Below are 21,560 nucleotides of genomic sequence, written 5' to 3'. Positions count from 1 at the left end.
CACCACACAGAGAGGCAGCTGGTCAGAATGCTCTCTATGGTGCTTCTGTAGAACGTCTTGAGGATGGGCGGGAGCAGGTGTGCTCTTCTCATCCTCCGCAGGAAATACAAACGTTTCTGTGCCCTCTTGACCAGAGACGTGGTGTTCACAGTCCAGGTGAGGTCGTTAGTGATGTGCACCCCCAGGAATTTGGTGCTGCTGACCACCTCCACAGCCGAACTGTTGATGAGCAGTGGAGCGTGGTTGGGCCGGTTCTTCCTGAAGTCGACGATCATCTCCTTCGTCTTGTCAACGTTCAGGATCAGGCTGTTGTCTCTGCACCAGTCCACCAGCTGCTCCACCTCCTCTCTGTAGTCCAGGTCGTTGTCGTCTCTGATGAGGCCCACCACCGTCTGCGAACTTCACGATGTGGTTGGTGGCGAACCTGGGGACGCAGTCGTGTGTCATCAGAGTGAACAGCAGAGGGCTCAGGACACAGCCCTGAGGGGAGCCTGTGCTGAGGGTGATGACATCGGAGGTGTGTTGTCCGATCCGGACTGACTGAAGTCTGTCGGTGAGGAAGTCTATAAATACCCTATAGTTTTCTTCAACAGCTTCCGGGTCATGTGACCCCTTCAGGAAATCAGTGAAATTATTCTACTAGACTTTATGAGGCAAATTCATTTTATGCCATCTGAACCTTTTTATATTTTTCAGCTAATTTTATATTTAAAAAATAAGTTTTCTCTTTAATAGCATCCAGGTCATGTGACCTATTGATAACAAATCAATGTGAACTTATTGAGGGTCATCATGAGGCATGATGAGGTCTCTGTAGAGTAACTGCAGTCATATATTAATGTTGTATTTTGCATCAGTTTGTTGTTCTTGACTTTGATAAATTCTGAATTTATGAGAAACTTAAACGTGTTTAAATTAAGAAGCCGAGTCGAGGCAGAACACAGTCGACATTTATTTAAATCTGAAAGTCTACAGAGACAAACACAAGAAGTCAAAGGTCAGACCTGAACCAGAACACCAGGCTGATGTTCCAACCCACCAGAACCAGAACCAGATCCGGACCCGTTCCTTCGTCCTCAGGTCCGCTCAGGCAGCTCGTCCTCAGAGGAAGCAACATGAAAAGCACGATCACAGAAAGTCTGAAGAAAACATCCGAAGGTTTGATTCCAGGAGAGCAGCTGAACGCTGGTCTGAACCGGGTCCAACCGGGTCCGCTCTGACTGGATGGGAGACACCAGAACCGAGCCTTGAACTGCAAAACTTCCAGGACTTCAGATTAAAACCCAAACTCCAGGTGATTTTAGCTCCACTTTAAAACGAAGCGAGCAGAAAACAAACTGATCAGACATTATTCCTGATGGTTCCTGGAACTGTTCAGACCGAAAGAATCACTTTAATAAAAACAGTCAGCAGATCAATAATTAATAATCCGCTGAGCTTTCAGAACCGTCTGATCATCTGATTATTTTTTAGATATTTTCAAACGAAAAGTCACGTGACAAAAACTGCACCTCATTTTTTCATAACTGAATATTTACAATACTGTAACAGTTAAATAAAAAGTGATGTTTAAACGGTAACAGCTGCAGACGTCTGAAAGTTTCTAGTTTTTTTTTATCCTGCTGGCGTCTCAGAGCTTCGTCCTACTTAGAAACGTTTCTCCAAGGATCCAGAACCAGAACCAGAACCAGAACAAGCAGCAATCCTGACTGGCTGCGTTAAAATCACATGAAATCCCAGCAGCTGCAGAGTTCATCTCTGTCCACCAGATGTCGCTGTTGAGCTCATGGGCTGAAAATATTAAAACATGGATCTAAATCAGGGCAAAAACTGTTGATGTTTTAGGATTCTGGACCTTCCTGGTCCTGAAGGTAGTTTCTAGTTGAAACATGAATTTCCTGGTTTTAGGAAACTTTCAGCCTTTCTAATAAACTCCAACAGGATCTGATCAGAGAAGCTTTTCAAACCATTTTGTTCACATCATGCGATTAATCACCTCCTCTTTTCTACAGCAACCTGACTGAAGCTTTTGTGTTTTTGGTCGTCAGGGAGACGCTGCGGCCCGGCGGACCGGACTCACAGCAGCTGCTACTAAAACCAGGCAGAACAGGAACAGAAAGTAAAGGAGCAGATGCAGGTTCAGCAAACAAGCAGGTCACACCTGGAGTATTTTTTCTTCATCAGGTAAAGCGTTCCAGGAAGTAGAGGCAGGAAACCCCGGAAGTATTCAAGCAGGAAGCTAACGGATGAAGCCGTTCACCTCGAGGGCGAGAAGCTAAAACTGCTACAAACAAATCACAAAATACAGTTTTTTCTTTTTCAGTTAATATCTGGAATCTCTGTAAGCTAACAGTAACACTACTGGGCCGCCCTTAGCCCCGCCCACTGCGCCGCCGTCAGGTGTCTGAACCCTGGTTCAGCCCACCAGCCCCCACAGTGCAGCTACGCCCATATATAATCAGTAGGTATTTAAAGAGCCTTCCTCCTCCTCCTCCTCCTCCTCCTTCACTCCAATGAAAATGAAAGGAGAGTCAGAAAGTCCAGTCTGGTTGTCCGCCCCCGGCGCTCCACCTGGCCTCCCCTTAAACCCGAACACCAGCCAGCCCTCGCCCCCCGTCTGCCTCAGGACCAAGCAGACGTCCAGGAGCTCCAACCGTTTTCCCCAAGAAGAAACCAGATTTCTGGGTGAGGGGGGAGGCGTCTGTCTGAATCAGGGGGTCCGAGGTGTTGCTGGGGGGGTTCCTCAAAGTTCAGGTTCCCGCCGGTTGAAGGAAGCCGGCGGCGGCGTGGCACCGCGGTCGCCCTCCGATGCGGGCGCCACCGCTCCTCGAACAGCCGAGAGGGGTGGGGTGGTGATTGAGCCTCGTCGGGGGGTCGCGTCGCCTCCCCAGCCTCCACCGCTCCTCGCCGCTTTAATTTTTTGTGTGTTTGGTTCCCTCCGTTCCTCCTGGTGGTGATTCTTCCGGACAAAAGCGCCGCCTGGCGCTGCCCTTCAGTGCGGCGGGTTCATGGCGCCGTGGCCTCGCTGCAGCTTCTGCTTCTGCTGCAGGAGGAGCTGCTCCAGCGCCGACGGGCCGGGCTGCATCATGGAGCTGGACCAGATGGACTGAAGGGGAAACATCATTACTGGACTCACATTAATATTACGATGCATGAAAATGACAAACAATAAAACCTGAAGAAGAAACGCGTGTTTACCTTTTGTCAAAAGTACAGCTAGATAATATCTGAGATTACATTTCAGTTTTATTTAAAAAAAGGTTTACACACACACACACACACACACACACACACACACACACACACACACACACACACAGCTGCAGGTCAGCTGTCCTAGTCTGTCAACCTCAACATGAGGCTCTGCTGCAGTTCGATGCGTTTCGATGAACATTAATCCTCCTACCGTCTGACAGATCAGCTGATTACATATCTGATCAATACGCTGCGATCAGACGATCACTTATTAATGATCACTAAATGAACAGGAAGCCAACAGACTGAATGTTTTTAATGTTGATGTTTCTGATGCAGCCGAGTCGTTTTTTCACAAACCGCTGGAAAAAACGTTCAATAAAAGATAAAAACTGGACCAACTCTCATTCATTCACACAACATTGACATATTTATAACACTTATCAAATAGTTTAATACTTAATGAGATTTTTTTCCTGTTAAATTGTCTAATATAAAAGATAAATTTCTTAAATATTGACAGAAGCTGTTTATAGATTTACATTAATGGATAATTTAGATTTTATGTTTTCAAACATCTGCACTTTCCTCATCTTTAACTGAAATCATATTTTATGGAAATGTGATAAGAAGTAAAGTCCATCCGGCATCAGAACCGTCTGGTTTTATGGACGTCGCTCGGTTTGCAGTAATGGCTGCGTTAGCTTTAGTGGCTAACAGCCGTCCCAACCAGGAAGTGAGTGACGATGTGGTCAGAGGAGAGCCGGTACCTTCAGGCTGTCCAGCAGCACGGTGGAGGACGACTCCTCCATGGGAGACTCCTGATTGGTCCAGGAGCTCCCCGCCGAGCCGGCCTGATGCCAGCTGGAGTCGGGCGGCGCGGCGGAGGCAGCAGCTGGGAGGTAGTCCAGGCCGAAGCCGGTCCCTGAACGCAGCATCACAAACACGAAATAACTTCATTTTCCCACAGTGGAAGAATCAGATAAACACATCACAACAGATACAAAGCAAAACTAAAAATATTATATTGGATAGAAGGAAGAATCAAAAGTAGCACTTTGGTCCAAAGGAATGAGTTTATTACAATATCTGATGATAAACCGTTATTAGAAAAGAGTAAACTGGAAAGGGAAGCTGAACTCATTCACTCATCAGATCTCTACGCCTCTAAACGCAGAAGAAAACTAAAAGTTTTCATTGATTTCAACAGGAAAACCGATTCACACTGCAGAGCCTCAGATCGCCACTGGGGGTCACTGCAGCACCACAGCTCAAAATCAAAACCAGTCTGGACAGGAAATGAAGTCAGAGCGCCAACATCAGCCTGATGTTTCCAGCCTCAGCGGAGACCCAGAGCAGCAGACTGCGGTCCAACCAGAGGACGGGAGCCTCATGTTTACCCCCCGACCCTGAAACTCACCCGGTTTCTCGGCTTTCCATCGGTCCACCACCCGCCGGTCCCGGCTGTCCGGAGTGCCTATGGGCCCGAAGTTGGAGAAGGACGCAGCTCCGTGGTTGTGGGTGGGGGGTGAGGAGGGCAGGCTGCTGGGGTTGGAGGAGTGAGGGGATTGGCTGGCCGGGGTGGAGTGGTCTGCCAATCAGAGAGCAGCGTGGTTAAAGGCGCCGCAGCCTTGCTAAAGAACACCTGTGTGGCCGGACCGTACCTGAGCTGGCAGGGAGGGAGGGGGACCAGGGGTTTCCCTCGAACAGGGAGTACAGGGAGGGCTCCTGTTGCATCATGGGAGCGTCGGCTTTGGAGCTGGGCGGCAGGTTTTTACCGTACGCCTGACTGAAGATGCTGTTCTGGGTGAAATCCTGCAGAAACACAAACAGACCAGGAAAGTTTTTACTCCTTTATTCGTTCTTTAATGTTCCAGAAATATTCTGAACCGGTTCAGACACTTTGCTTTCTGATCTGTTCCTTTAGATCGTTTCATTTGACTTGATGTCGTCAGACGGTTCAGTTCGAGTCATTTCTATTTTCTGCAGGTCAGAAATGTTTTATTTATTTAGTCAATAAGTTCTTCCATTTAGGAAGAGAAACTTTACATCTGCTGCTACGCATCTGCAAAACAGCTCATCAGGTTCGACACCAGAGAAACGCTGCGTTCCTGCACAATCTGCTGGGAAAGTTTTCTGGAAGGACGACCTGCTGAAAACCCAAATAGGAGGAATCACCCTGCTGCTGGACAACATGTTGGAACGGTTTCATTTGGAGCCAATTAAACCAAACAATAATCCTCCTGAGTCCAAAGGTGTAACTTGAGACTGACCCAAACACAGAAAGGTTTGATTTTATTCAGTTTGTTTCATGGCTGAAACATTCTGAGAAGAGAAGAACTGGTTGTTCAGACGGAGGTCCTGACCTGCATGGGGAAGCCGGCGCTGGGCAGCAGAGAGGACGACTGGCTGACGGCCTCCTGGCTGCTCTCCATCCTGCTCTGGCTGGGCAGCTGCAGAGACGGAGGGCAGACTGAAAACCAGCAAACAGGAAGTGACACGTTCATCTGCTTAACAGATCTAACTGAGTCTGAGTTAGGAAGACGGAGGAATGAAGCAGAAAATAACTTTCAGTTTCTAGATCTAAAACAGCCTGGGGGGAGAGGGAGGGGGCATGCTGAGCAGCTGGATGAGGAAGAGGAAGAGGAAGAGGAGGCTACATACAAAGATATTTGGTCCGGGAGCAGAGCTAAGAGGGCCGGCCAGGGCCTGGAAGAAATCAGGAGGCTTAGCAAAGATCAGCTCCTCGTCCTCCTCCAGGTCTGCTAGAGTTTTTAACAGGTCAGGAGGGAGGAAGGGCGAGCTCTTGTCCTGGTGAGAGAGGGAGCCAGGAGAGGAAGAGCAGGAGGAGGAAGAGGGGAGAACAGAAAGAGAGCAAGCCAGTAAGAACAGTGGAAGGAAGGAAGAGTTTCACTAAAGCTGCAGCAGAGACTCAGTGTGCAGTTCCTAAACTGACCAGCAGGCGGCTAACGCATTCTGAGAGAGAGAGGGAGAGAGAGAGAGACACACAGCAGGGTCTTCTCTCAGCTGACCTCAAATGAAGGCCCACGGGGCCCCGCGGGGCCCTCCAGCTCCGCACACATCCCAGCAGGCGGGGCCCTCTTCATGCGCTCCGCCATCAGGGCCAGCCCCTCCCCCATCCGGTCCATGCGGTACGACGGCTCCCAGTAGAAGTCCTGCATCTTAACGTCAGGGAACTTCATCTTCTTGTCCATGTTGGAGATGTGAGGCTGGGGGCCCGGCAGCTGCTGTTCGTACAGCTTCAGGGCGTCCGGGTCCACCATGAAGAACTGCTGCTGCTGCTTCATGGACATCTGCAGGGGGGAAAGCTTCTGCAGCGCCGCCTGGGACTGGCTCCACAGGGCCGGCTGGTCCTGGACCTGCATGAACTGTTCAGAGAGGAAACGTTCAGGAAGCCGCAGAAACCTGCAGAGTCTCAGAACAGAGTCAGCCTGAAAATAACAACTTCACTGAGACGGCCCTCGTGTTGCATCGACCTGGAGCTGCTGCACAGTGAAGCGCGCGGCGGGTGGAGCGGAGACGCATGCAGATAAACAGAGAACAACGATTGGCGCTCCGGCTTTGCACCGCAGGTTTATAAAGCGCCACAACTTCATGGACAAACCGCAAAATAACTTCCTTCGTACGATAGGAACCGTCCCTGTCGAACCAAATGGATGGCAGAGTTCATCATTCGCAGGTCAGCCTGGGGTCAGACCAGATACTTTTCGTGTTTAGGATCACTACATCAATAAATAAGTTAGTGTGATCGATAACTTGTGTTGAAATATTTTCAAATATATATCATGCATCCCTTCATTCAGATCGAGTGTCAACATAATAAACTCCATGGACAGTTGTCTCATGGCACAGCTGACCCTGTTGGGGAAAGTTTAATCCCAAAACTCACTGTCTCCTTCCCTAAATCAAAGTAACTTCTTCCCATCAAGTATTTTCTATTTTTATACAAGTGGATAAAATTCCTAGAGAACACGTTCTAGTGCATATATGTCAGAGTCAAGGCCCGCGGGCCACATCCGGCCCGCGAGAAGGTTTTTTACGGCCCCTGGAATGATCTTGATTTATTATTAGAACCGGCCCGCAGACCGCAGTAAGCCGGCACCCTGTCTGAAAAAAAAATACCTTCCTTATTTGAACTGTAAGTAGTTCTTTAAATGTTCTGTGAGATGATGTACTTACCCATGTATCCATAACAACCGGAACTTTCAATATCCACCAAGTTATTGCCGAAATATACCATCTATTAAAGGAGTGCCCCCCGGATTAATTACACTCTCTGCAGCTGCAGCTGCGAAGTTACAGTATTAACCCGATACTTGCTGGAAAGTGCAACGTCTCCCCTTTCAGAAACCGTTGGAACTTTTCCACTTAGCGCTACGTGTGGCGGAATTACGGTACTGCAAATTTAGATGTGTCGCCGGCGACACGTGTAGAAGGGACAACTGTTTTCTTTGATGAACCTGAACAAAACATCAAACAGAAGTCGACTTACTGCTGAACACCTTCACTCAATTCTGAGGATTTCCTCAGCTCAGAGCCTTACCCCGAACATTGATGAACTTGTGGAAAAGATGGGACACCACCAAGTATCACCCTCAACCTCAAACAAGTGAACATTACTGTGCAATCACATATTTAGAGTTTTTACTCAGTTCAAGTTTAAAAGTTAAAGTTTAATATTTGTTTTCACTGCATGTTACTTCTCCTTGATGAAAGTGCTGTTTTTGATTAATAGATTTTTGCACTTTATTTTATTGTATTTCAATCCAATTATATTTTTAAAATATTTCAGTTGTGTCTGTTGAAAATTGAAGATTACTGACAGAGCCATAAGAAAATATTGCTTTATTTATCTGATCATATTGGAATATATTTGTTAGGTTTTCAGTAGGTTCAATTAGGTTCACTAGACTATATGCGTCATTTAAAAAAATTTCAATGAACATTCGATCAGTCCGGCCCTCGGCTTGTAGCTAAATTTTTTATTTGGCCCTCCGTCCATTTGACTTTGACACCCCTGTTCTAGTGGAAACAGGATATGGACAGATTTGCAGAAAAGTTGTGCCTATTTGTGAACTATGAGTGAATTTGCTTTAATAGTTTAATTAATGCAAGGATAAATTTAAAATATGTGTCACTGGTTCAGCTATGATGTCAGAGTCCTCCAAACCTCAGAGGGTTTCTGAGCCCGTCTTAAAAACGAGCTCCAGTCAACCGCTGAGGACGGCTCAACAAGGAGTTTAAATCGGTTTAATGAGTCACCTGACCCGGCTCTGACTCGGGTCGGGGCGGTCGTCCCTACCTGCTGCAGCCCTGGGTGGTGCGGCGGACTCTTGCCCATCCCGCCCTGCTGCCCCGGCTTGGTGGGGGATTGCTGCTGCTGGCCGAGGGCCTGGACCTGCAGCTGCACCGACTGCTGCAGGGCCTGCTGGGGAGACTGCTGCTGCTGCTGGGCTGAGGGGACCTGGCCCAGGGGCCCCGGCCCCTGGCCCGAGGCCCCCGGCCCCGACGGCCTCTGTTGGCTGTAGGGAATGTGGGACTGCTTCCCGGCCTGGCCGCCCGCCTGCTGGTGGACGGCCGACTGCAGGAAGGAAGCGGGGACGGACACTCCGGCAGGGAAGGTGAAACCCGGATTCACCTGGATTCCTGGGAACGCCACCGGGGGCGGGATCACGTAGGCCGAGGGCGGGAAACCTACGGAGAAACACAGGAAGTTAAATCTGCTTTCCTTTCACAGTAAAAGACTGGCAGCATCTAAACATCCTGACCAACGTCTACCAGCTTTCATCAACCTGAACAGAGACTTCAGGATCTCTGTGACCCGGTTCTGTGGGCGACTGAACCGGGCCCAGATTCAGAACCACGGGTCCAATTTAAAGCCTGAACGGCTGGACTAGTGCTGGATATAAGAGTAACACAACAAGCTCTCTCTAGGTCAGATTAGAGGTCAGCCGGTTGTTCCTCGTGTCTCAGACAGGAAGTGGAGCGTCTCCCAGCTCCGTTGCCATGGTAACGTTGTATTGCGGTCGTTTTTCAATCCATGGTGTAAAATTATAGAACAAGTTAATTGAGGAGCTAAAACAAATTCAAAATGTGATTTAAAGGAAACATGAGGTCGTTGTCATAAGAGTTAGAGCTGATGGGTGAATAATAAATCATAAAATGGGTGAATATATTTAGACAGTTGATATTTTTTATTTAATCATGACGATCCATCGAGTTCATAAGTTTCTTCCAACTCATTTCAAACATGTTAAGAAACAGAAATATGTTTATTTCATTCCTTGTTCTAGTGTGATTTTCTACTGGCATCATGTTCTACATAACTAACTGGTTTCAGGGTGAACCTTACTGGGTCTGCTGGGCAGCGGTGGGAAGGCTCCGGGGTGATGGATGGGGATGAACTGGGATGATCCGGTGCTCTGGGTCTGTGTGACCGGAGTCTTCTTGACCTCTGACACCGGAGTCTTTCTCAGCTCCGTCTGAGCCTTCACCTGAGGGGGGACAGCGGTTACTGCGTGGACCAGGACCGGGCCAAGCGGCAGAACCGGGTCAGTTATGGTCCGACCTGCTTCCCGACGTCGGCTGCTTTCTCGTGCGAGGCCTTCTTCACCTCGCTCTTCCTCTTCCCGTCCCTCTTGGGCTCCATCTTGGCGGCGGCCGTGCCGTTGCCCTTGGGGAAGTCGCGGCGCTCCTTGCTGAGCTCTTTCGGCAGCTGGTTCCGGCCCGGTTCCCGGCTCTGCTCCCTGGGCTTGATGTTCTCCTTGAAGGTGACGACGGGCCGCTCGTTGCCGTCGGACCAGGAGCTCTGGGTCTTCCCGGCGGACAGCACCGACTTCAGGCCCGAGTTCCCGCCGTCGTTCAGCGTCTGCTCGCCGTTGGACGACTCCTGCAGCACCGGGGCCTCCTTCTCCTGCGGCTCCTGGACGGCCTCCTCCGGGATGTCGGTGAGGAAGAGGAGCAGGCCGTCCTCGTTCACCTGGCACCGGATCAGCCTGCCGAGACAGGACACGTGTTCGGTTCTGACCCGTCTGGGTCTCAGAGGCGCTGAGAGGCGGAGCGGTGAGTCTCACCCTGGCTGACTGTCGGCGACCCACTTCCCCAGAGCGACGAGGCGCTGGTGGCGGGCGTGGACCGGCAGGCCGTCCCGGTCCACCAGAATGCCCTGGTGACCTTTGGTGAAGTCCAGGCAGTGCAGAGCCGGACGCAGCGCCAGGAAGCCTTGCAGCTCAAACTCCTCCGGCAGCGGCAGCGCTGTGGGCGAAACAAACGCACCTCAGGAACCACCAACCTCCTCAGAACATTTACCGCTGCAGCATTCAGAGCCATGGACCGAAGCTCTTCATCCGGGCCGCACCTGAGGAAGAGGACAGGTCTTCCTCCCTGGGCTGGAAGCTGTTGAGGATGGACACCAGCCACGGCCAGACGCTGCGGAGACACAAAGGACACGTTCTGGTCTCAGCGGTTCAGACGCCGCAACGCAACAGCAACAGAAAGCTGGACTCACTACTTCCTGTTCTCCACGGCAGCTTCCTGGAAGATGCTGGTCCTAAGCTTCAGCCAATCCAGAGACAACTTGATGGCCGGCAGAGGACACTCCCCCATGATGTCCTCCCCCCGGGTCTTATTGAGCAGAATCCGGCCGCACATCACACCCAGGAAGGACACTGAGGAGACGGGAAGGACACTGAGGAGACGGGAGGGACACTGACGAGACGGGAGGGACACTGACGAGACGGGAGGGACACTGAGGAGATGGGAGGGACACTGAGGAGACGGGAAGGACACTGAGGAGACGGGAAGGACACTGAGGAGACGGGAAGGACACTGAGGAGACGGGAGGGACACTGAGGAGACGGGAAGACACTGAGGAGACGGAAAGACACTGAGGAGACGGGAAGGACACTGAGGAGACGGGAGGGACACTGAGGAGACGGGAGGGACACTGAGGAGACGGAAAGACACTGAGGAGACGGGAAGGACACTGAGGAGACGGGAGGGACACTGAGGAGATGGGAGGGACACTGAGGAGATGGGAGGGACACTGAGGAGACGGAAAGACACTGAGGAGACGGAAAGACACTGAGGAGACGGGAGGGACACTGAGGAGACGGGAGGGACACTGAGGAGACGGAAAGACACTGAGGAGACGGGAGGGACGGCGGTTCTTACTGAAGAGTCCGAGCAGCTGGAACCAGCTGACCTGCTGCTCGGCGCCGCTCGGCTCTCCGCCGTCGGCCGTCAGGTCTCTGAGGTGATGCAGCTCAAACAGGTTGATGACGGTGATGTGGACCAGCTGCTGGGAGCTGAAGGCTTTCTGCAGGATCAGCCTCTGCACACACAGAGAGAGAGAGAGGCGATGACGCCGGGTCCGGGCCCAGAACCGGCTGGTCCAGGTGCAGGTGCGCTACCTGGAACTGCTCCTCCAGTTTCTCCCGCAGAGCGTCCAGCTTGTCCAGACTCTTGCTCAGGTAGACATGTCCGTGGAACCGGATGAAGGCTTTGATGAAATCAGAAACGCTCCACTTGGTTTTCACGTCGTCGCGGCTGCAGAGACACAGAGAAGCGGTTACACGGTATCGATGCGCGGCGTCGGGGCCGGGTTCGGGCCGGTACCTCTCCAGGGCCTTGGACAGGGCCTTCTGCAGGTTGGTGGAGGCAGCAGGGAAGGGGAACTTGACAGCGATGCTGCGGCAGTAGTAGAAGATGGTGGTGAGGTGATCGCCTTTAGAGGAGGCCAGGATGGCCAGCTGGTTGTAGGGCTGACCTGCAGACCGAGCACAGCCGTCAGCCAGAGACTACAAACATGGCTGCCTAACGTCAGAGACTACAAACATGGCTGCCGAACGTCAGAGACTACAAACATGGCTGCCGAACGTCAGCCAGAGACTACAAACATGGCTGCCGAACGTCAGTCAGAAACTACAAACATGGCTGCCGAACGTCAGTCAGAGACTACAAACATGGCTGCCGAACGTCAGTCAGAAACTACAAACATGGCTGCCGAACGTCAGTCAGAGACTACAAACATGGCTGCCGAACGTCAGTCAGAGACTACAAACATGGCTGCCGAACGTCAGTCAGAAACTACAAACATGGCTGCCGAACGTCAGTCAGAGACTACAAACATGGCTGCCGAACGTCAGTCAGAGACTACAAACATGGCTGCCGAACGTCAGTCAGAGACTACAAACATGGCTGCCTAACGTCAAAGACTACAAACATGGCTGCCGAACGTCAGTCAGAGACTACAAACATGGCTGCTGGAGGTCAGTTGGGTTTCCAACCACCAACCCAACATTCCTAAACCGGGTCACTGGACCCGGATCAGGGTCACAGGGCAACCGGAGAAAAAGGTCGGGTTCATCCTGAACGGGTCAAAAACTGATACCGAGTCTCTGTGCTGAAACAGAGAACACCTCAACGGTACCAGACCAGCAGGACCGGAGCAGCAGAACCATCAGAACCGAGTGGGTCTGGGGTGGACCCGGTGCGACTCACCGTTGGACGGAACCAGCTGGGCCGCGTGTCGGTAGTACGACTCCGCCTGGCTGGTCTGGTTCCGGTAGCGAGCTGAAAGACAGAAACACGGACCGGGTCAGAGCGGATCAGAGCCAGACGGCGAGCGGCGGGCCGAGGTTCTGCTGACCGATGTCTCCCAGGTGGACCAGGCAGTGCTGGCAGATGTAGGAGCAGGAGCTGGGCTGCGGCGTGACGATGGCGCTGCCGCCGCCCTGCCGGTTGCTGATGATGCCGAGCTGAGACGATCGGACCCGGCACGGCAGGTCCACGTTGAAGACGGTGCAGAGCTCCTGCAGCAGCTGCAACACAGCAGCAGCCGATCAGACACAGCCACTCGGCACCAGAACCGGAACCGGAACCGGGTCGTACCTGGGTGTAGAAGCCGCTGGCGGCCTCCAGGAACAGCGACAGGTTGGCCTGGACCTCGCTGCGGTTCGGGTTGGCCCGGTTCTTGGCCTGGCTCTGCAGCGTGGTGATCTGGTTCTTGAAGGCGTGGTTCCACCTGCAGCAACAGCAAACCAGAAAGGTCAGAGGTCACCAGGGGACAGAGACAAACCCGAAGATGGCGAAGTTTGTTTCATTCCTGAAGGAAAATAAAGATCATAGAGAGAGAGCATAAAAACCTTCAGCTCTCAGTTCAACCGTTAGCTGCTGCTAGCTGCTGCTAGCTGCTGCCAACTTCTTCTTCTTCTCTGGTTCTGAACGGTCGTCATGTTTCCTGGTGATCAACCAGGTGATGATAAAACACAGTTTTCTCATAACTCATAAAACCCGCTGGTCCTGAACTTTAAACTAAGTTATTTATTTTATTAAAAACTTGTTGATAAAAAGAAAAATACTCAGGAGGTAAATTGTATGCCTTTTGTCAGTTAGGTACTTTCTACCTCTTCTATTTCTGTAACCTGTTCGTTTCTATCGATGCCATAAAGAAGATGTATATCACGGCATACTTTGTTAAGGGTAAAGATTTTGCCTGTAATGTCTCTTTCCCTTCTAATAAAAATATTAAATAAAAACAACAACAAAAAACTTGTTGATGGTTCTCAGCTCATTCCGTCTGCGTGGAGCGCTAAGCCCCGCCTCCTCACCAGGTGACCACAGGTATGGAAGCTGCAGCGGCCAAAACAGACAGACCGCTGTCAACATGAACAAAATCATAATGTTGGTGTTTCAGACAAATATAAAGATAATGATATAATAACACAAGAACACATTCACAAAGAACAAACTTTAAATTCTCATGAACATTTAACACTGGATGACATTTTAAATATCCAAAATAAACAAAAATAAATAATCAGAAAACAAAATTATCCTTTAAAATAAGTTTAGCAGAGTTTATCACCCAGTTAGTGGTTGGAAGAGAAAAACAGCAAATAATGCAAATGGAGATAATTGAGTTTAGTTTAATCTATCCTGCGATTAATTGATTCAATGACCACGTGTGTGTGTGTGTGTGTGTGTGTGTGTGTGTGTGTGTGTGTGTGTGTGTGTGTGTGGGTGTGTGTGTGTGTGTGTGTGCAGCAGCAGCTTACAGGTCCTGCTCCACCTTCTTGTCCAGAGCGTACTCCAGGTCCGTCACCAGCATCTTCTGGTAGAGGTCCTGCAGCGCCTGGCGGGACGTCCACACCTCTGCTGCCCCCAGCTTGGAGTCTGGACACCCAGAGAGGAAGAGGAGGGAACTGAACTCAAATCGGATCAGAACCGTTTCTGATGACATTATGATCGGCTGGTGATGAAGATTGACTCCAGCCTGAACTTTTCCTCCAATTCACTTAAATCAACATTCAAAGTTGAGTTTCTGCACATTTATAAACAATTTACATTTTTATTGAAACCTAAATTATTTTTAGTTCTCAAAACCTTAAATAAAAAATATTAAAAGCTGAAATTTGATCAAAATAAACTGAAATATTTTCTTCTGAAGCTTCAAAAGTGAAACGAGCCGTTTCATTGGTTGCCAGACATCCTGTGACTGTGATGTAAACAGGAAGTCCATCAGCTTTCCATGAGTTCAATGAAACTGGGTTTGATAGAACCCATCCGGACCTGAAGGTCCAGTAAAGTTCTGACCCGAGTCGGACTTCAGCTCAGAGCAAACAGCTGCTGCTTCACTGGACGCCTCAGTCTCCACAGCTTCAGCATAATAATCTGAATAATCTGGCAGAAAAATCTCCACCAATAATCAAGATGTTGAGCAGATTACTGAGTCATAATCCAGCAATAAACTCAGAGTCCATCAAAAACACCAATCAGAACCTGAACCAACTGGGCTGAAGGGTTCTGGGGAGCTAAACTAAAACTGAACTGGTCAGGTCAAAGGTCATCAGAAGAAAAGCAGGTCATCTGTCTGCAGAACTTCAACTATAGGAATCTTCAGATAAGTGAATAAATTAGATAAATGTCTCTACAGAACATGCAATAAACACGTTTATAACATGTTTATAAACATGCCTCTGGCGGTCAGACTGGACACACCTGCACCTGTAACATGTGGCTCACCTGAGGGTCACCAGCAGAACGGACCGAGTCTTTGTTCTGGGTGAAATCAGATTAACCAATCAGAGACCAGAACCAGATAAAAAACTGAGGAACTGGATTATCTGCTGGTCAGTAAATGAATAAAAATCATTTATCCAGAAACAATTTAATTAAAACTTTTCTCAGTGAAAACCAGATAAATGCATTGATTCCTTTTTTTAATCAGTTTTATTCTGTATAAAGTATAAAACAAGGAGAAAACATCAGAATCAGTCCAAGAACTCTACATGTTGAACCGGTACTAGCAGGTCAGAGGTCAGAGGTCATCTGATTCTGTTTGCTTTGGTTATGATACGTTTTCCTCAGGTCTTCATCGTTAATCGGTTCAGGAATGAAACGTTCAGACTTCTGATGGATCCAAAACGAACTGATTGATCAATTCTCAATAATTAATTAATTCGTTATGGTAATGTCACAGACTTTAGGCTCCATAAAGCTGTTTTAACCTGCTGGACTAAATGATGTGGAACCAAACGAAGCCCAGGAAGTAGACCGAGCCCGGACAGGTGTGAGTGTGACGTAGTAGACCTACCTGTCATGTCAGCCTTCAGGGCCTCAGCCTGGCTGCTCCGATGTAAACAGAGAGGAGAAGGAGGTTAGAGACACACAGCAGGACCTCGGCATTCACCTCTTCATCACACCTGCTCCTCTTCCTCCTCACTAAAACATTTAACAGCTCAGATCACATGTCAACATGAAGCCAAGGGGCTCCGGCTACTTCCTGGGTCTAACCCTAACCACCCACACTAAGAGGCTTCCTACAGATGAAACTCTTCCTCTCAGCTGTTATTAACTCTGACTATGAGCAGACAGCGAGTCTGACACGACGGTTTTCACCTGGAAGAGGCTCCAGCCCAGTAATTAGCCCATAAATGTAGCAGTTTCGATGCTAACCAGACAGCCGCAGAGAGAAGCTAACAGGCTAACAACAAACAAACCGTGTATAAAAACTATTAAACACAAATTAATACGCTTGTCTGCCTCTAGCCACAGATTAACTCAATATCCAACATTAGTGGCTGAGAATAAAAGCTGCTGCTGCCTCTGATCACAAATTTATGAAGCTAACAACTCATAATGCTAGCTAAGCTAGCTCCAGGCTAACAGCCGAGCAAAACAATCCAGCAGCGGGGAGAAACCTGCTCCTTCCCGGACCTCCAGAACCTCCAGAACCTCCGGAACCACCGGGCCAGAACACGGAGCCCAACTCACCGCAGGTACTGGGCGCAGAGGTTCATTCTCCCGGGTCAAAACCGGTCCTTTATACTACGACTGGTCCCGAAGCTAACTCTCCTCCAGGCGCCATAATGTTCCTGTGTGACCTGCAGAGGGCCCGTGGTGCGGGGGCGGAGCAGGGGCGGAGAGCCGGGGGGCCCGCGGGGGCCCGAGTATCAAGTACCGTTTACTATTTAGTGAAAAATACACACACACACATATATATATACAGGTACTTTGTGGTTCTGTGCTGTTTTGTGAAATTATCATTTGCTTAAATATCATATCCTCCCGACCCCATTAATGACAAGGGTGTACAGAAAATGGATGGATGGATGGATGGATAAATATGATATCAGTCAAAATGAACAATACTTATACATGCTGAACACTCATTCTCTCTAAAACCAATGGTCCTCGATTCACTGCTTGAGTCATTATAAACATAGATGTTTAACTAGTTCTCAATATCCATAAATTTTATGCATTTCTTTATCATTCTTAGCAGAAAATATCCCAGATTGAACAGTTTCTTTCAGGTGAATCTCAGTTTTCACTGCTGCTCCTGTTGACATAAACATGGTATCAGGACGTTTCATCCTGTGATGTTAGAGATGCACTGAAGTGCCTGAAAAAATATGTAAACCAATAATCCCCACAGACTGCAGAACTACCTCATATTAAGCTCAAATATTATTATACATTAAGAGATTGTAGCACTGTTCAAAGTAAATCATTAGAATCCGGACAGACATACAAGGCTGAACATATGGAGACAAACGAGGCTTGTCCATTTAAATCTCCCACATGTTCACTCAGAAGGTCTGGAGCTAAACTGACTCCAGTCAGACTTAAAAACCAGAATAAAAAAGATACTTTGTGAACACAGCCCAGGCATGTGATCAAAGTTAAAGTGGGGAAGGTTTCCAACCGCCAGAAGATGTTCTGTTTCTGTCCAGCAGGGGGCAGCAGAGGAGCAGCTCTGCTGAATCACTTCCTGTGATTCAGTGAAACTAAACAGACTGAAAGAGACTTGATGGGAGGAGCAGAGTCTGACTGGACAGTGGAGATATTCCTGCTTCTGCATTGAACTCTTTTGAGAATGAAAATAAAATAAAACGAGGATAAAATCAATAAAAAAAACATGTTTTATTCCATATATTTGAGTCTCTTTCTATGTTTTAAATGTAAAGGGAGGAGCAACACTGAGCCAACAGATGAAAACGGCATTTCTACAGAAATGAAAGTGAAAGTTTGTCAAAGTGATTCCTGAGTTGCTGTGGAGGAAAACGTCCCGTTTCCTTCTGAAGACAAATTTAGTTTATGTTTCTCTTCTGGTCCTGGTGAGTGCAGCAGAAAACTGCTTTACTGTCTTTCTACAAACAGCAAACAGGAAGTTTGAGCCTTTTCATCTGGACTCAGATCATCTGAAGGGAAGAGGAAAAACTTCAGGATCACGAAGAAACTAACATTTCACAACTTTACACTCATTGTTTTACCTGAAGTTTTCCCTGATCTGTCCTCAGATTCAGACATGTCTTCTGGCAGCAGCCGGCGGTCTGAGGATCAGTTTCTGTGCTCCATCTGTCTGGATGTGTTCACTGATCCAGTCAGCACACCATGTGGACACAACTTCTGCAAGACCTGCATCACTCAGCACTGGGACAGAGATGTTGGATGTCAGTGTCCTTTATGTAAGAAGGAGTTCAAGACGAGACCTGAGCTGGAAGTCAACACCTTCATCAAAGAGATGGTTGATCAGTTCAGACGTGAAGCTCAGCAGGAAGCCAGCAGCAGCTCAGAGCAACAAGCTGCCAAGCCAGGAGAAGTTCCCTGTGACGTCTGCACTGGACCCAAACTGAAGGCCCTGAAGTCCTGCATGGTGTGTCTGACCTCCTACTGCCAGACTCACCTGGAGCCTCACCTGACCGCTCCACGTCTGAAGAAACATCAGCTGATGGAGCCGGTGGAGAACCTGGAGGACAGGATGTGTCTGCAGCACGATAAACCTCTGGAGCTGTTCTGTAGGAACGACCAGACATGCGTCTGCTTGGTCTGTCCTGTTTTAGACCACAAGAACCACGAGCTGGTTCCTCTGAGAGAAGAATCTGAAGGAAAGAAGGCAGAGCTGAGGAAGATGGAGGCTGAAGTTCAGGAGATGATCCAGGAGAGACGACTGAAGATCCAGGAGATCAGAGAGTCGGTGAAGATCAGTAAAGATGCTGCAAACAGAGAGAAAGCAGAAGGTGTTCAGGTCTTCACGGCTCTGATAGAGTCTGCTGAGAGAGGCCTGAAGGAGCTCCTCAAGGAGATCCAAGACAAACAGGAAACTACAGAGAAACAGGCTGAAGACTTCATCAGAGATCTGGAACAGGAGATCTCTGAGCTGAAGAAGAGGAGCTCTGAGGTCAAGCAGCTCTCACAGGATGAAGATCACCTCCACCTCCTCCAAAGATTCTCCTCCCTGAAAGATGCTCCACCCACCAAGACCTGGACAGAGGTCAGAGTTCATCCACCATTATATGAGGAGACTGTGGTGAGAGCTCTGGCTCTGTTTGAGCAGAATAAGGAGAAGATATTGGAGATGAAGAGGATCCAGCAGTTTGCAGTGGATGTGACTCTGGATCCTGATACGGCTCATCCTAACCTCATCCTGTCTGATGATGGAAAACAAGTGAAACATGAAGATGTGAAGAAGAAACTTTCAGACAATCCAGAGAGATTTTCTAAGTGTGTTTCTGTTTTAGGACAGCAGAGTTTCTCTTCAGGCAGATTTTACTTTGAGGTTCAAGTTAAAGGAAAGACTGACTGGACTTTAGGAGTGGTTAGAGAGTCTGTTGACAGGAAAGGAAAAATCAACCTCAGTCCTCAGAACGGTTTCTGGGCTGTTGGGTTGAGAAATGGATATGAGTACTTAGCTTTTGTTGGATCTCTAATCCGTCTCCATCTCCATCCTGGTCCTCAGAAGGTGGGGGTGTTTGTGGATTATGAGGAGGGTCTGGTCTCCTTCTATGATGTAGATGCTGCAGCTCTGATCTACTCCTTTACTGGCTGCTGCTTCAAGGAGAAACTCCACCCATACTTTGGTCCTGGCCTTAATGATGGTGGTAAAAACTCTGCTCCTCTGATCATCTGTCCTGTTGACCAGGCTGATGATGAAGAAGATGATGATGGATGAAAATGTCTAATCTCAGTGACTGCAGATGAAGTCACAGTTCAGTTCACTGCTGGATTATTTGCTGCAGTTTTTCTTCTTCTTTGTTTCTGATTGAGCATAAAGTCAAATCAAAATGTTTTCAGTTTATTTCATTGTTCTACTGATTGTTTCCTTTGTTTTATTAAGTTTCAACATGTAGATCAAATTAAAACTGATTATATTTCTAATAATGGGAACAAAACATTCAAAGTCTGTTTCTCCCAGTTTTGGTTCCTGTTGGTTTTATCTGAACTTTTAATAATAAGTGAAAACGTAACGTGACGGACGCTTGATGAATAAAAATGTAAAACTGTGGAATTGACTGTTGTATTTATTTTTCATGTTAAAGGTTTTAATATCTATCTTTAAAGTTTTATTACAGAAAGAATATGAATCCCACAAGTTTATAATAATTAAAATAGAGCAGAAACTAAAGATTAATATCCGGTGCCCATATTCTCAGTGTCCTGGAAATAAAAGTAGCTCCTTGTGAAAATCTAAGAATTTCTGGATTTCTTGTATTTTTCCCAGAATTTTTCTTGGTCAGATAAAAGTTACTCACAGAACATCTCAGGCCTTCAGAGCTGCTGATCTGACAAAACGTTAGAAATAATGACAACGAACTTTAATGAGCCAAAGACGAATGAGACCCCTAACCGTTTGTGGATGGAGGAAAGGCAGAAAGGAGAGATATTCTTTAAAACGACGGAGCTCTGCAAGCAGCAGGTTCTGCTTCCTGATGCTGTGGAGCAGTTAGCTTCAGTTTCATCGTCCTGACCCATTTCTGCCTCCAGGCTGGATGAGGCTGGATGAGGATGGATGAGGCTGGATGAGGATGGATGAGGCTGGATGAGGATGGATAAGGCTGGATGAGGATGGATGAGGCTGGATGAGGATGGATAAGGCTGGATGAGGATGGATGAGGATGGATAAGGCTGGATGAGGATGGATGAGGTTGGATGAGGCTGGATGAGGATGGATGAGGATGGATAAGGCTGGATGAGGATGGATGAGGCTGGATGAGGCTGGATGAGGATGGATGAGGCTGGATGAGGATGGATGAGGCTGGATGAGGCTGGATGAGGATGGAAAAGGCTGGATGAGGATGGATGAGGCTGGATGAGGATGGATAAGGCTGGATGAGGATGGATGAGGCTGGATGAGGATGGATAAGGCTGGATGAGGATGGATGAGGATGGATGAGGCTGGACGAGGCTGGATGAGGATGGATGAGGCTGGATGAGGCTGGATGAGGATGGATAAGGCTGGATGAGGATGCGGTGCTGATTGGTCCAGGTGTTTCTGGCGGATCCTGGTGGTTCTACCAGCAGAACGTGAATCAGATCCTTTAGTGTCAGCAGAGAACCAAACAAACTCAAGCTAAGTGGTTAGTTGATGCATTAATCTCGGTGAAAGCCGCTGATCACCAGCTGCATCATCTCTCCCTTTATTTACAAATTATGTCCACTGAATTTTACTAATTAACATTTTTAGTAAAACCACGGAGGATTTCCCTCCATCGTTGGACTTGGCAGGTTTCCTGGGGGAAACTCAACTTTAGTAACTCAGTTTTTCAATATAAACTTTTCAAATATTTAAAGGTTTTATATATATAGATTTTTGAAACAGACTAAAGTTTCTGCAGTTACATCATTAAAATAACGTTTGTGCACAAACAAGATGTCTGTTGTTAAAACCTGCTTGGAGGAAGGAGACCGATGGCGGGAAAATAAACGTCAATCCACTGAACCAGACTGGACTGGACCGGACCGAACCAGACTGGACTGGACCGGACCAAACTGGACCGAACCAGACTTGACCGGACCAGACTGGACCGAACCAGACTGGACCGGACCAGACTGGACCGAAC

At 48.4% G+C, this 21,560-nt stretch overlaps 2 protein-coding genes across 3 annotated transcripts; one reads left to right on the top strand and one right to left on the bottom strand.

Moving 5' to 3' along the window:
* Positions 1-928: 928 nt before the first annotated feature.
* Positions 929-16,619, bottom strand: smg7 (SMG7, nonsense mediated mRNA decay factor). Of its 2 annotated transcripts, XM_023335278.1 has the most exons (22): positions 16,492-16,619; positions 15,812-15,843; positions 14,274-14,391; positions 13,108-13,240; positions 12,866-13,037; positions 12,718-12,789; positions 11,833-11,983; positions 11,628-11,763; positions 11,389-11,548; positions 10,724-10,883; positions 10,574-10,644; positions 10,290-10,470; positions 9,785-10,211; positions 9,569-9,710; positions 8,519-8,910; positions 6,228-6,584; positions 5,860-6,006; positions 5,562-5,648; positions 4,860-5,010; positions 4,616-4,786; positions 3,966-4,120; positions 929-3,106 (listed from the first exon to the last, which is right to left on the bottom strand). In XM_023335278.1, the coding sequence occupies exons 1-22, from the start codon at positions 16,515-16,517 to the stop codon at positions 2,993-2,995; spliced, it is 3,555 nt and encodes a 1,184-aa protein (XP_023191046.1). In that variant the 5' UTR covers positions 16,518-16,619; the 3' UTR covers positions 929-2,992. The 2 variants fall into 2 exon arrangements, with proteins under 2 accessions (XP_023191046.1, XP_023191047.1); XM_023335279.1 differs by lacking the exon at positions 5,860-6,006.
* A 994-nt stretch (positions 16,620-17,613) lies between these two features.
* On the top strand, positions 17,614-19,973 carry LOC102227025 (E3 ubiquitin-protein ligase TRIM21-like). The gene is made up of 2 exons (XM_023335337.1): positions 17,614-17,837; positions 18,021-19,973. The coding sequence occupies exon 2, from the start codon at positions 18,029-18,031 to the stop codon at positions 19,670-19,672; it is 1,644 nt and encodes a 547-aa protein (XP_023191105.1). The 5' UTR covers positions 17,614-17,837; positions 18,021-18,028; the 3' UTR covers positions 19,673-19,973.
* The last annotated feature ends 1,587 nt before the right edge of the window (positions 19,974-21,560 follow it).

The sequence above is a fragment of the Xiphophorus maculatus genome, chromosome 6, assembly GCF_002775205.1.
Source record: "Xiphophorus maculatus strain JP 163 A chromosome 6, X_maculatus-5.0-male, whole genome shotgun sequence".
NCBI lineage: Eukaryota > Metazoa > Chordata > Actinopteri > Cyprinodontiformes > Poeciliidae > Xiphophorus > Xiphophorus maculatus.
This window is presented reverse-complemented; position numbering and strand designations above follow the sequence as displayed.

Excerpts from the sequence above, each read along its gene's own strand:
- smg7 (XM_023335278.1), bottom strand. The coding sequence starts at position 16,517 with ATGAACCTCTGCGCCCAGTACCTGCG. Across the intron at positions 6,585-8,518 it reads ACCACCCAGGGCTGCAGCAG|TTCATGCAGGTCCAGGACCA; the intron begins GTAGGGACGACC and ends CTCTCTGAACAG. Across the intron at positions 3,107-3,965 it reads TGCTGCTGGACAGCCTGAAG|TCCATCTGGTCCAGCTCCAT; the intron begins GTACCGGCTCTC and ends TTTCCCCTTCAG.
- LOC102227025 (XM_023335337.1), top strand. The coding sequence starts at position 18,029 with ATGTCTTCTGGCAGCAGCCGGCGGTCTGAGGATCAGTTTCTGTGCTCC.